General features: G+C 49.7%; 2 gene segments (V, D, J or C); both read right to left on the bottom strand.

Annotated features, from left to right (window-relative positions):
• Window positions 1-266: 266 nt before the first annotated feature.
• LOC119064882 (probable non-functional immunoglobulin lambda variable 5-48) lies at window positions 267-934 on the bottom strand. The segment is given in 2 exon segments: window positions 267-738; window positions 857-934. Coding segments are annotated over 2 exon segments (399 nt in total).
• A 4,453-nt stretch (window positions 935-5,387) lies between these two features.
• Window positions 5,388-6,160, bottom strand: LOC119064897 (probable non-functional immunoglobulin lambda variable 5-48). The segment is given in 2 exon segments: window positions 5,388-5,989; window positions 6,094-6,160. Coding segments are annotated over 2 exon segments (399 nt in total).
• Between the last annotated feature and the right edge of the window lie 7,113 nt (window positions 6,161-13,273).

Genomic DNA, 13,273 nt, shown 5'->3' with positions numbered 1-13,273 from the left:
TGTGGTGGGACCTCCAGCTGGTGTCACAAGGAACTGCTGGTTGTAAACAAAATCCCCCACATTTGGTGACCAGATGTGACAGAATTGAAGGGTCCCAGAGTACAAACAAGACACAGCAGGATGAAAGAATCCAGATTTTACATAAAAATGTTATTCTTGTCAAAATTTACTCTAGACACTGTGGAGACGGTTAGTCGGAATTTGTCACACCTTCAGGGAGAGTGACCCGGGGACACCCTGTGCTCTCACTCATGACTGTGCTGCTCCTTCCCTTCCATGGACATGCTGATGCAGAGGAGCCCACCTTACAGGGGCCTCCACAGAAGCTTCAGTGAGGCTCAGAGCCACGACCTCTGGGCCCAGGGGTTTCTGTCTCACTTCCTCTTCATCTGAACCACTGTGAGTCACTGTAGCTGCCTCCACTGCTATAATATGTAGCACAGTAATAGTCGGCCTCGTCCTCAGGCTGCAGCCCTGAGATGGTCAGGAGCCCTGCATTGGCTGAGGCGTCTTTGGATCCAGAGAAGCGGCTGGGGACACCAGAGCCCTGGTGCTTCTCTGAGTCTGATTTATACCGCAGCAGATACCGGGGAGGGCTGCCTGGCTTCTGCTGGAACCAGTCTATGTAGTAGCCACCAACACTGAAGCCACTGCTGAGGGTGCAGGTGAGTCTGGCTGTGGCTCCAAGAGATGCAGAGAGGGAGGGCGGCTGAGTCAGCACAGGCTGGGACAATGAACCTGCAAACACAGACACTTGTCAGTGATGGGGCAGAACCAGGGGAAGCTTCTCAGGAGATGGTACAGGAAGGGAATAAACTTTGTAGCTGAGCCCTGTGTCCCTGAAGCCTGTCCCTACCTGTGCAGTGAGAGAGGAGCACAAGGAGCAGAGGGGTCCAGGCCATGGTGCTCACAGCCCCTCAGCCCACAGTGGGGCTGGGCTGCTCAGGCCTCCTTTTCTTCCCCACCCTCTGCCAGGGGAGGGGCTGTCCATGCAAATGTGTGTCCATCCAGGGGCTGCCCAGCCCCTCCCTGAGCCCTGGTGCTGGAGCTCAGCTCACACCCCAGACAGAGGGGGGTGAAGTTTTGTGTCAGCCCTTGGAAGAGCCCTGGGAGGAAGCACCTGCTGAGACCACACAAAGGTTCCTGCTCTGCCAACTCTGCCAGGCCTGAGAGGACACAGTGGCTGAGTCCTCATCAGTGGGCTCAAGGCCCAGCCCACAGGCCCAACCTCCTAGGAGTGAATGGTCTCTAATGAACAGCTTTGTAGGCACACTAACGTAGTCCCACAGTGCCCCCTGAAGGTGGCTGATCACAGGCCTTTTCCTAAAGGACAACCCTGAGAGCCCAGCTGGTTTCTGCAGCTCCAGCAGGTCACTGACTCTATTCACACATCCAGAGTCTGGTTCCCAGATACTAGGACTCTGACCCACTGTACTGGTTACTGATGCATCTCACTCCCAGGAGTCCACAACTGTGGGAGGGGCAAACATGACTTAGATAACAAATTTGCTTTCACCTCCAGTGAAGATGTTGAAAATCTAAATATACAGTGAGCGCTTTGGCCAAGGTCATAGACGAAGGCAGCACTGATCTGGTTGAAAGGGCTGGTAAAAGTTATTCAGTATAATTACAGGAATATACTTAGAAACATGTGCAGAGATGGATTATATATGTAACATTCCTAGTCATGTGGTGCATGTAAATTTTTTATAGATCTGATTATTAAATGATCAGAAAAAAATAATGGCTTTGGAAGTCTTCACGTTTACCAATGGAGAGTGCAGCATGCTCACTCAGTGTAGAAACTGACTTCTTATCTTAGTTTGTTGGAACCAAGATACAAAGTAACCCATTCTTGCTGCTGCTGGGGGTGCAGGACATGCTGGCCTTCTGTCCCGGAGACCCCGACATGGAGCGGGGCTGACTCAGCACCGACTGGGCCCAAGACCCTGCAAGGTGGAGCCACACAGAGATCAGAGAGGAAAGGACAGATCCTGTTCCCAGGAAGGGAGGAGTGTCACCAACCCAGGGGACAAAGAGATGCCCTCCCAGAACTCCCTTTCAGCCCCACCCCTGCAGTGAGCCAGGAGAGCCAGGAGAAAAGGAGCACAACCCTTGCCTTAGATGTCCAGAAACTGCCTACTGAGCTCCATAGCCAGGTCTCAGCCTTCAACAATTTTATCTGCCACCCTGACATTGAAGGTGGGTGTCTATGTACATTTGCGAGTTTCTAGAGACTGTGCAAGCCCTTCCTTCCACCCAAGCCAGGGTTCCAGCTGTGGGGGGGAAAAAAAAGCGATTAGGGGAGGGAGAGGGCTTCAGCCCAAAGGTCTCAGGAAACAGGCAAGAGGCAATCTCACAGCTCAGGAATGTGGAGCACGCGCGCCCTCTTGTGGAGGCAGAAGGCATAGCGATGTGGGATGGGCGCTGGAGCTCAGGGCTCCTGCCCTGCTCTAAGCCTTGATCCTGCTCACCATGCCCCCCCCCACCAACACACGGTCCACACTCCAACCCCTGCTGCCTACCCAGTCCTAGCCTTTTTAGATTCGCTCCATTCACTTAGATTTATGCTTATGAGGTTCTTTCATGTCCTTCTGTGACCTGAACAGTCGCTTATTGATGGTACAAATCATATTTTTCCATTGTAGAAAGGGACAGTTTGTTGATTCATTCACCTACTGAAGGACATAGCAGTTGCTCTGTAAGTTTTAAAAGACTTGAATAAATGGCTGTAACTTCATGCGCATTTGGTTGTTTGAACATAGGTGACTGATTTAGATAAAGACCTAGGAGAGTGATTTCTGGGTTGTGTCACACAAGAGTTGTTTAACTTTGTGAGAAACAGCCAAAGTGCCTTCAAAGGTGCCCACGGCTGGTGCGTCCCCGCTGCACCAATGAGAGTCCCTGTCGCCCCACAGCCTGGGAGCCTCTGCTGTGGTCAATGTGCAAGTGTTGGCCGTGCTCATGGGAACCTGGTGGTCGCTCGTTGTTACACATGTGATTTCCCAGTAACACCTTATATTCACCATCTTTTCATGTTGATCCCCCAGTTGTACATGTTCCTAAGTGATAAGACTGTTCACAACTGCTCAGTGAGGGGGACGGTGATGTTCCCCACTACATAAGAATTGGAAGGCTGCACAAAGGTCTTCAATCAGATGAAAAGCAAATTCTTGTGGTTTCAAAGATCAGAAAAGTATGAGTGGAGCCCAGGCTGGTACCAAGGATCATGCAGGTTGCTGTGCGCATGTTAGCTGGGTGTGAATAAAAGAAGGAGGGAAGCAAAGGGAATCAGAGATGCTTAAGCATCTTCAACCAGGGAGCGTCAGCTTCCTGGCTTAGCCAGGAAGGTCTCTCTCTCTCTCTCTCTCTCTCTCTGTCTCTCCCAGGAGCACCTGCTTGCCCCATTTGTTCTTTGTTCTCTGGTTCTCTCCAGAGCGAGACTGTGGGTCTAGCAGCCAAGCAGGGCCCACCCCAGATGGCATGGCTCCTAAAGACTAAGATGCAATAAGAACCAGAAACTCTGGATACTGGTCTTTGTTCCAGCCTTGCAGAAGGCACTGTTGAACATTTTCCATGGCAGGACAGACAGACATGTGACGCAGGGGCAGCCTTGTATGTGCACTCAGATAAATCTCCCCACCCCACAGTCTCCCGCTCATGTGTCTGAGACATGCTTTTCTCTGACCCCGTGGAGCAACACCGGAGCACAAACACCCACCTGATCTTCTGGGGTCTCACAGGCTGCACTCAGGCCTTTCCCGACCCCACTCAGCACTGCGGGCTCTTTCGCTCGGGAAGCAAAGCAGTTCTGTGTGCACTGGGGGAACCATACCTTCAAAAGGAGATATTTTCATTGACATCACAAAGAAAGAATTGACAGAATTTTTTTTGTTTTAAAAGCACAAGGAACAGCAGAAGCCAACTCCAGAGCTGGTTTTGGTGACATGGAAGGACAAGAAACTGCTGAGCCAGGCAGGGGGGGAGGGCAGATTCATCCGTTGTCCCCATAAAACAGGAGATCCGTGTGGCATTGGCTTCTGTTCAGCTCTGTAACAATGCTCGTCAGCCTCTCCCAGGGGTGTGACCCCAGAGGTGGTCAAAGAGGTTCTGCTGACACTGAATTCAGAAAAGGAGACTAGAAACCTTGGATGGTCCCTCACAAATCTCCTAAGTCACAAAGGTGGGCTCTCCCTGGGAGACTATGGGGTGGTGGTCATGGTCACCCCCAAATGTGTCTGCTGCTTCTTGTGGAAGAGAAAGTGACCTGAGGTCAGGGCTCATCAGCAGCTTCATGGGGGAGGAAACACAGGCACACACTGGGGACTTCCTGCTCCTGATGCCCCGCAGCCAAGCCCACAGCCTGGGTGGCTGGAGAGCCCAGGGAAGTGTGAGAGGACAGGGGGACATTTGGTGCCCGTGGGATCAGGAGAATCCACTGACAGTCAGGAGGTCATCAATCCTGGAGGGTGCCCAAGGGCACAATGTCCAGGGTCACGCCGAAGAGCCTGGGGTCGTGGGGATGTTGAAGAGGTAAGGCAAGGTTCTCACTTATGAATTAATTTGTGGGTTCACGTGACTGTCTGGGTCATCACTTGTGGTTGCTGACAAAGTATTGTGAGGTAATACAGAATATATATATTAGTCGTGCCCTCCTGACCTTGACATTTCCTGGGTCACCGATGTGACTTTTGTTCTAAAGAGGTGACTCTGGGTGGGCTCCTGGGTGAGGACTGATCATGAAAGAGACAAAGGCACGATTTGAAGCCTGGAATTTTCACAACTGCACAAAATTTCCCAGATGGGGAAGAAGTGTTCAGGTGAAGTCAGTAAATGAATCCAGCAAATTCAATGAAGCAAAAGAAGAGACCATTGCAGCCCTGGCCTGTGGGGCTCAGTGCACTGAGCACTGGAGTACACATCCCAGGGTCGCCACTTTGACTCCCAGTCAGGGCACGTGGCTGGGTTGTGGTCCCCAGTGGGGGACACTCAGGAGGCAACCACACATTGATACTTCCCTCCCTCTCTCACTATCCCTCTGTCTGAAAATCAACAAATAAAAAATCCTGAAAAAGAAAAAGAAAGAAGACACTCTTGCAGCCTTACAGTTGCAGCCAAGAGGTTGTGTGAGACCTGGGGATGACCTGCGTGTGACTGTCACCTGAAGTGCCAGCAGTGCTGTGGGACAGGGCCCTCCACTGTACACTTGACACCCTCCCAAGGCAGTCATGTGAGAGCTGAGTTGTGAGGTGGGACATCCGGCTGGTGCCACAGAGATTTCCTTGTTGTGAAGAAAACATCCCCCACATGTGGTAACCAGAAATGTCAGAAGTGAGGTGTTTTCTTGAGTAGAAACCAAGACACAACAGATTGAAGGAAATGGGATTTTTACCTAAGAATCTTTATTTTGTTAAAATTTACTCCAACACTGTAGGGATGATCAGTCGGACTTTGTCACCCCGTCAGTGTGAGTGACCCAGGGACGCCCTGTGCCCTCACTCATGACTGTGCTGCTCGTTCCCCTTCCATGGACATGCTGATGCAGAGGAGCCCACCTTACAGGGGCCTCCACAGAAGCTTCAGTGAGACTCAGAGCCATGACCTCTGGGCCCAGGGGTTTCTGTCTCACTTCCTCGTCATCTGAGCCACTGTGAGTCACTGTAGCTGCTCCCACTGCCATGAGCTGTAGCACAGTAATAGTCGGCCTCGTCCTCAGGCTGCAGCCCTGAGATGGTCAGGAGCCCTGCATTGGCCGAGGTGTCTTTGGATCCAGAGAAGCGGCTGGGGACACCAGAGCCCTGGTGCTTGTCTGAGTCTGATTTATACTCCAGCAGATACCGGGGAGGGCTGCCTGGCTTCTGCTGGAACCAGCGAATGTAGTAGCTGCCAACACTGATGTCACTGCTGAAGGTGCAGGTGAGTCTGGCTGTGGCTTCAGGAGATGCAGAGAGTGAGGGCGGCTGAGTCAGCACAGGCTGGGCCAGGGAACCTGCAGACACACAGACACTTGTCAGTGATGGGGCGGAACCAGGGGAAGCTTCTCAGGAGATGGAGCAGGAAGGGAATAAACTTCAGAACTGATCCCATCCCCACCTGTGCAGTGAGAGAGGAGCACGAGGAGGAGAGGGGTCCAGGCCATGGTGCTCACAGCCCCTGAGCCCACAGTGGGGCTGGGCTGCCCAGGCCTCCTTTTCTTCCACACCCTCTGCCAGGGGAGGGGCTGTTCATGCAAATGTGTGTCCATCCAGGGACTACCCAGCCCCTCCCTGAGCCCTGGTGCTGGAAGTCAGCTCATACCCCAGACAGAAAAGGATGGAGGTTGGCTTCAGCCCTTGGAAGTACCCTAGGAGATAGCACTCTTGTCACAAAACAGAGGACCCTGCTCAGGGGACTTTATCAGAGCACAGTGGATACACCTGCTGAGTCCCCATCAGTGTGCACAGGACCCAGCCACCAGGCCCAGGCTCTGAATTACTAAATTACCTGTTACTGAATGGTTCCTAACTTGGTAGGCACCCTAGGGCAGTCCCACAGTGCCCCTGCTGGTAGCAGTGCACACACCTCCTCATAGCCCAAGGCTTTCAGACCCCAGCTGGTTTCTGCAGCTCAGCAGGTCCCTGACTCTATTCACACATCCAGGGTCTGGTTCCCACATATTCTGACTCTGGAACACTGCACTGGTACTGTTGCATCTGACTCCCAGGGTTCCCCTTTTGTGCAAGGTGCAAAAATGTACATAAGTGGCAAATTGATTTCTTTCACATTCAGTGAAAGTTTTCCAAAAGGAAATTGAAACTAAGATTCATTCCCAATGTCACAGATGAAGGGACCATTCATCTGGTTTGAGGGGCTCATGTGGCCTCAAGAGAAGTTTCCAGGAACAGACTCAGATTCACGTGCAGAGGAGGCCGACTCAGCAAACCTTTCAAGGTGTGTGATGCATGTACGGCTTTCACAGATCTGATCTCATTCAATGACTGGTAAAGAGAATGGCTTTTAACAAGCTCACATTTAACAGTGAAAAGTGTAGCATACTAACTCATTTCAGGAATAAACTTTTATTCTTAGTTTTCTCTTCTTTTTATTCTTAGTGTTCTGCATACCTCTGTCCTCTGTTACCTGTTTGGGGCTTCTCTTAGGTAACATCACATTCGTTTATATATGAAACAAAATTTTTTCTCCCTGTATTTTCTTACTCAGTGTTATTTTAATAGCAAGATACCAGTCAAGTGTGATACCTTCACACCTGTGCAGAGTGTCTGGGCAGCTGGAAGCAGAGACCAGCACGTCCCTCTGTGTCCAGATCCACCTCTGCTGTACCTGTGCCCATGGTCCTATGGTCCCCACACGTCTAGTCCCCCACTCACAGTTACCCCTAGTCAGTGACTCTGACCAGGATCACTTTCTCACCTTGGGCACTGTGTCCTCAAGTCACTCGAGGGGTCTTTATCACTGAGCTCAGAGAGGTCACCCCCTGCTCAAAACCCTCAGTGAGTCCGCACTACTGTTTGCACAGAACCCCAAATCCTTGGCTCCCCCCAGGTTGGCCCCATCACCTCCACACCCACAACACAGCCCCTCCACCTGCTGCCAGACCCCCAACTCCCCCACTTTCCTGTTACTTCAGACCCCTGACCCCTCTTTTTTATGGGGTTGAGATGTGTCCCCTGCTATCCTTGAGGGAAATAGGATTAAACTTGAATCAAGGTGACAACTCCCATTTTGGCCATTTGAGTGGCTCTCAGTAGTAGGGCAAGCACACATCATCACAGACAGAATTAGAGAATTGATATGACAATGTTGAAGTCACACACACTATAGAGAAGAGTTCACAGAACCACCTGGACCCATTGTGTTAACTCAACCCCGCCCAGAGGACTCCTCCTGTTTCACACTCCGCCCCCCGCACCTCTCACTCTGCCCCCTCACTGACCACGAAAACAAACCCACACACCAGGCCCCTCATTGGGATGTGTTGTCACAGAAATGTCACTTATGTCCCCAACTCCTGCACAGGACGCAGTGGGCTCCAAACCACCGTCACATAAATGTCCTGAGTTGTCATCTCCAGAATGGTCAGCTGACTGACTGCTGTGCTCAGTGAGAGAGGGAAGGAGGAGCAGGCCTCCTGTGTTGGGAGTCATGAGATTCAGGGACGACACGTGTGAGCAGAAGGAAGTCCAGTCCAGCACACATGTCCTGGGACCATCATTTAACAGCTTCCTTCACCCACGTCACAGGGCAGACTCTGTCTCGTTCACACAGACGTTTCAAACCCACGGTGCTTCCTCCATGAGTTTCCCCCTCTAGGGTTCTTTGTGAGATTTTGGGTTGAAAAGTTGAGTATTAGGTTTAATGGATCACATGGTGGACTTTGAGCTGTGTGTTAGTCCCAGGTGACAACTGATGACCTTACAGACTGTTATTGAAGTGAAATGTAAGCAGACATTCAAACAACCACCGTGCCCTGGGCTGGTCATGTGCCCATGGGGGTCGTCTTGTCTTCTGTCCTCAGTGTCTGCCCCTCCCCCACCCGCTGCCCCTGTCTGTGCTCCAGGACCCACACAGACTCACCCCAAGGGCACATGACCTTGTCCTGTGTCCATTCATCTCTGGGTCTCAGGGTTGAAATATACTCCATAAGAGAATAAATGAAGGTAGATATTATATTTTGTATGTGCACTGTGAAAATTTTCAACATATTAACTGCACATAGTGTTTGGCCCAAAATTGTACTGCACTCTGGTTGACAAGAGACCAGGTCAAAGGCTCTGATGTCGTGTGGATCTGTGTGACTGTGTTTGTCTAACAGACGGGAACTCAGAAGCACAGAGAGATGAGACGTCTAGTCTCCAACCAGCTGACGGGCGTGACCAGGACTCAAAGGCCAAGGCTGCCTAACAGCTGAGAACACATCCTTTTATCCCCGTGGGTTTCAAGCTGACGTGATGGGACCCCCTCAGAGCATAGCTATCAATGTCTGGATGTGGTTTTGTGGGTCCTGACTTACAGGAAAGGCTACCACTGCCACCTGTGTGCAGAGAACAAAGGATGCATCTAACTGTCCCCCATGCACAGAACTGACCCCTGCGAGCGATGCCTCCAGCCTCATTGTCAGAAATGCAAAAGCTCTGCTGCCTTGTTCTGAACTCACTCACCTTCCTGAAGAGATTGCAGAGAAATAGGCAACCAATCATCCAGACATGGGAAAAATTTGGGAAGAAAATAAAGGGACTCAGAAACCTACAATCTCGACACACACTTTGCTGCAGGAGACAGAGAAGAGCACCCTCCTTGGTCCCGTGAGGGCGGAACCAAGACAGAAAGGCCTGGGGAGCTTGGGTGTCACTTCCCCTTGAGTCCTCAGCACTCAGTGATTGTAGCTGCTATCATAAGACAGATAGTAGCAGTCAGCCTCATCCTCAGGCTGCAGCCCTGAGATGGTCAGGAAGGTCTTGGCTCCTGACCATGACCCAGAGAAATGGGCCGGGATCCCTGAGGGCCGACTGTTGCTACCATAAAAGAGAACTTTGGGGACAGCACCAGGGACCTGCTGGTACCAGCTTGCACCACGGTATACAACATTGTTGCTATGTCCAGTGCAGGTGTTGCTGACAGTCTGACCCAGAGACCTTGACACTGAGGCTTCCTGGGTCAGCCCAGACTGCGCCCAGGTCCCTGGAATAAAGGAAAGACAGAGACGGTGAGTAGGGTCTAACAACTCAGTCCACACTCAGGGGAATGGGCCAGCCTGTGTGTCCTCCTGAGGCCACATTCCCAGACTGAGGAGCCAGGCCCCTGGGCAGTGAGTGAGTGAGGAGGATGAGGAGAGGAGTCCAGTCCACGGTAGGGACAATCCTCAGACTCTACCTTCTGAGTTCCTCCACTTACCAGGGGCACCTCTCATCTCTCTTATCTTTCCCTGTGCCCCAGAGGAAGAGGTTTCTTCATGCAAAAAAGCCCCTCCACTTGCAGGTCCCCACCCCTTCTTGTACTCTTGTGTCTTCTCCTTCTGCTGGGGGTTGTTCTGTGAAGGGTGGTGGCCTAGACTGACAGGGTCTGGGGCTCTCCACGGTTCACAGGGAGCACCTGGCAGAGGCACCCAGAATACAAACACATGACTGGGTTGCCAGCTGAGGGCACACCCAGCACATTCTCTCCAGAGCTGCCTTGCAGCGCCCCCTGCTGTCCCAGGCAGGGATTCCTCAGTGGAACAAAGCAGAAGCCAGGAGCCCAGACACAGGAATCAGCCTTCCTCACACCTTGTCCTCCAGGAGGAAGACAAATTAACACCTCATCTCTTGTCCACACATTATTTCATAGTTCAAGGAGGAAACTGTCAGACAGCAACTCTGTTTAGAGAATTGTGGGATAGGCTTTTGGAACCTTCCCTAACAGGGAACGTGTCCCGCATCCTGCATTGGAAAAGGACACTGGACAGAGCCACCCTGTTACCAAACTAAAGGGGGTTCCTTTGCCTGCACATCAAAGCCCAAGCAAACGCCAATAGGACTTTGAAGCAGAGAAAGCCAAGGTTCATCTGAGGAAATGTCCTCAAGCCTGAAGGCACAGGAGAGCCAGTGGTCTAAAACCTGGTCTGTGTTGGCCCACACGGGGCCCAGTCACACATGGACAGAGTGTCCACTATGGTGACTAATGGGGTTGGGGCCATGGGCTCCACTGATTGGCTGGGGCCAAGGCAGGGGGACTTGATCATTGCTCTCATGTCAGCCCTGGTGATGTTCTGTCTACTTTCCTGAGGGTGTGGGCTGTAGGATCATGGGGCTTTCAAGAGCCTGGGCTATAATCCCAACTGCCAGAATGCACCTCAGTCTCTGCACTATGCATTCGTCTTCATTAACCCTTCATGGAAAGGGGGTTCATGGGCACAGCACACCTGGAAGGCATTCACCAACAGGGGCCCTTACTGACAAGGCCAGGTCACCCTCACTAATGAGCCCTTCTCCTGAGGGGACTTCAGCGCCCTCCCTGGTGAAGCTGAAAACTGCAGCCCTGAGGTTGCATGGTGGAGAAAGTCTCAACCACTAAAGAGACAAATGGTATGAATCAGAGAGGGAATCCAGATACTGGGGGAAGGGAGGATGCAGAAGGAGAGAAACAGGCAAAAATGCCTGCGAACCACTCCGGTTCACATCAAGACTGAGCAAAATGTACGAAGTCACCATATGCCCCTGCCCCCACATTTATACAGCCTCCCCGAACATCAACACTCCCCACCCGAGTGGGACATTTGTTATAAATCTCAAACCTACACTGACTCTCTGTTACCAGCCAAAGCCCCTATTTTACATTTGGGTTCACCCTTGGTGTTCTACATTCTGTGGGTCTTGACAAATGTAAAAGCCCTGTATCCACCATTACAGTGTCGCACAGAACAGTTTGACCGCCCTAAACACCGGCCTGTGCTCCACAGCTCTGTCCCTCCCTGTCTCTCTCCCCTAACTTCTGGCAACTCCTGCACTTTTCACTGTCTCCTCAGTTTTCCCTTTTCCAGAAAGTCACATAATTGGAATCATGCAGTATGTAGCCTTTTCAGATTGGCTCCCTTCACTTAGTAATGTTCATTTAAGATTCCTCTATATCCTTTCATGTATTTTCTTTCTTCTCAGGGCTGAATAATATTCCACTCACTGTATATACAATTGTTTATCTATCACCTAATGTAAAGCATTGCAGCTGCTTTCAAGTTTTGCATTTGTGAAACAGGTGCTATGCCATCCCTGTGTAGGTTTTTGATGGACATCAGTTTTGAAATCATTTGAGTGCTGGGTTGTATGGCAAGATTATTTTTTACTTGATAAGAAACCACCAAACTTTTTTTCACAGTGGATGTACTATTTACTCTGCCACCAGCAACGAAAGAGAGTTTCTTTTGCTCCACATGCTTGTCAGCATTTTGTGTTGTCACTGTTTTGAATTTTTCCCATTCTAATAGGTGTTGAGGGGTATCTCATTGTTGTTTTCATTTGCAGTCTTTAATGATATGTCTTGTTGAACATCTTTTCATATGCTCTTTTGCCACCATATATCTTCTTTTGTGAAATGGCTGCTCAAATCTCTTGCACATTTTTAGTAGGTTTTTTCTTATTTTTGATTTTTGGGAGAGTTTTGCATAATTTGAATAACAGCCCGTTATTAGATTTGTCTTTTGCAAATGTTTACTCTTCTTCTGTGGGAGAAAGTAGAATTGTGCCTATCTTCTCTTTTTCTTGACAGCGCCTGAGTCGGAACAAAAGTTCTTGAGTTAATATGGGCCAGCTGATCAATGTTTTCATAGATTGTGACTTTGGTGTTGTAATGAGAATGTCATCACCATACAAAAGGTCATCTAGGTTTTTCCCCGTTTTCTTCTAGGCATTTTATCATTTTGCATTTTTCAATCATGCCTATAAATTTTGAGTTAATTTCTATAAAGGCTATTGAGTCTGACTCTAGATTTTTGTTCGGTTTTGCATGTGGATATCCAGTTTTTCCCCACCATTTCCTGCTAGACGACCCTTTTCCACTGCACTGCTTTTGCACCACTAGCAAATGTCAGTTAACTGTACTCGTGTGGGTCTGTGTGTTGCTTCTCTGTTCTGCTTCGTTGGTCTACATGTCTGTTCTCCTGCTCATGCTGTTGTGTCTTCATTACTGCACCTTCAAGTCGGTCCTGCAGTTAGGTAGTGTCAGTCCTCAAAGCTCTTTCTTCTCTCTCAGCGTTGTTTTGGCTATTCTGGATCTTTTTCTTATGCATATAAACTTTAGAACCATGTTGTTGGTATTTACAAAATAACTCTCTGAGGTTTCCTTTGGGATTGCATGGAATCTGTAGATGGACTTGGAAAGAACTGACATCTGGACAATATTGAGTCTTCCTGTCCCTGAACACGGGATCTCTCTCCACTTATTTAGTTCTGCTTTGATTTCTTTAGCTAGAGTTTTGTAGTTTTCCTTCCATAGGTGTTGTCCATATGCTGTTACATTTATAGCTAAGTACTTCATTTGAGGGGTGATCATATAAATGGTATTGTGCTTTTAATTTCAATCTCACTAGTTTCTTGCTGATATATAAGAAAGTGATCAATGCTGGTACATTAATGTTGTGTCCTACGACTTTGTTATAAGTGCTTATTAGTTCCAGGAGGGGTTTTTTGTTGTTATTGATTTTTTCAGATTTCTTCATAGACAACCATGTTGTTTATAGGAAAAGATAAATGTATACCATCCTCAATCTGTACAACTTCTATTTCTTTTTCTTGTCTTATTAGCT

This window comes from Artibeus jamaicensis, unplaced genomic scaffold (assembly GCF_021234435.1).
Source record: "Artibeus jamaicensis isolate MK-2021 breed Jamaican fruit bat unplaced genomic scaffold, CSHL_Jam_final contig_525, whole genome shotgun sequence".
In the NCBI taxonomy this organism is placed as follows: domain Eukaryota; kingdom Metazoa; phylum Chordata; class Mammalia; order Chiroptera; family Phyllostomidae; genus Artibeus; species Artibeus jamaicensis.
Note: the sequence above shows the minus strand (reverse complement) of the source record. Positions and strands in the feature narration are given on the sequence as shown.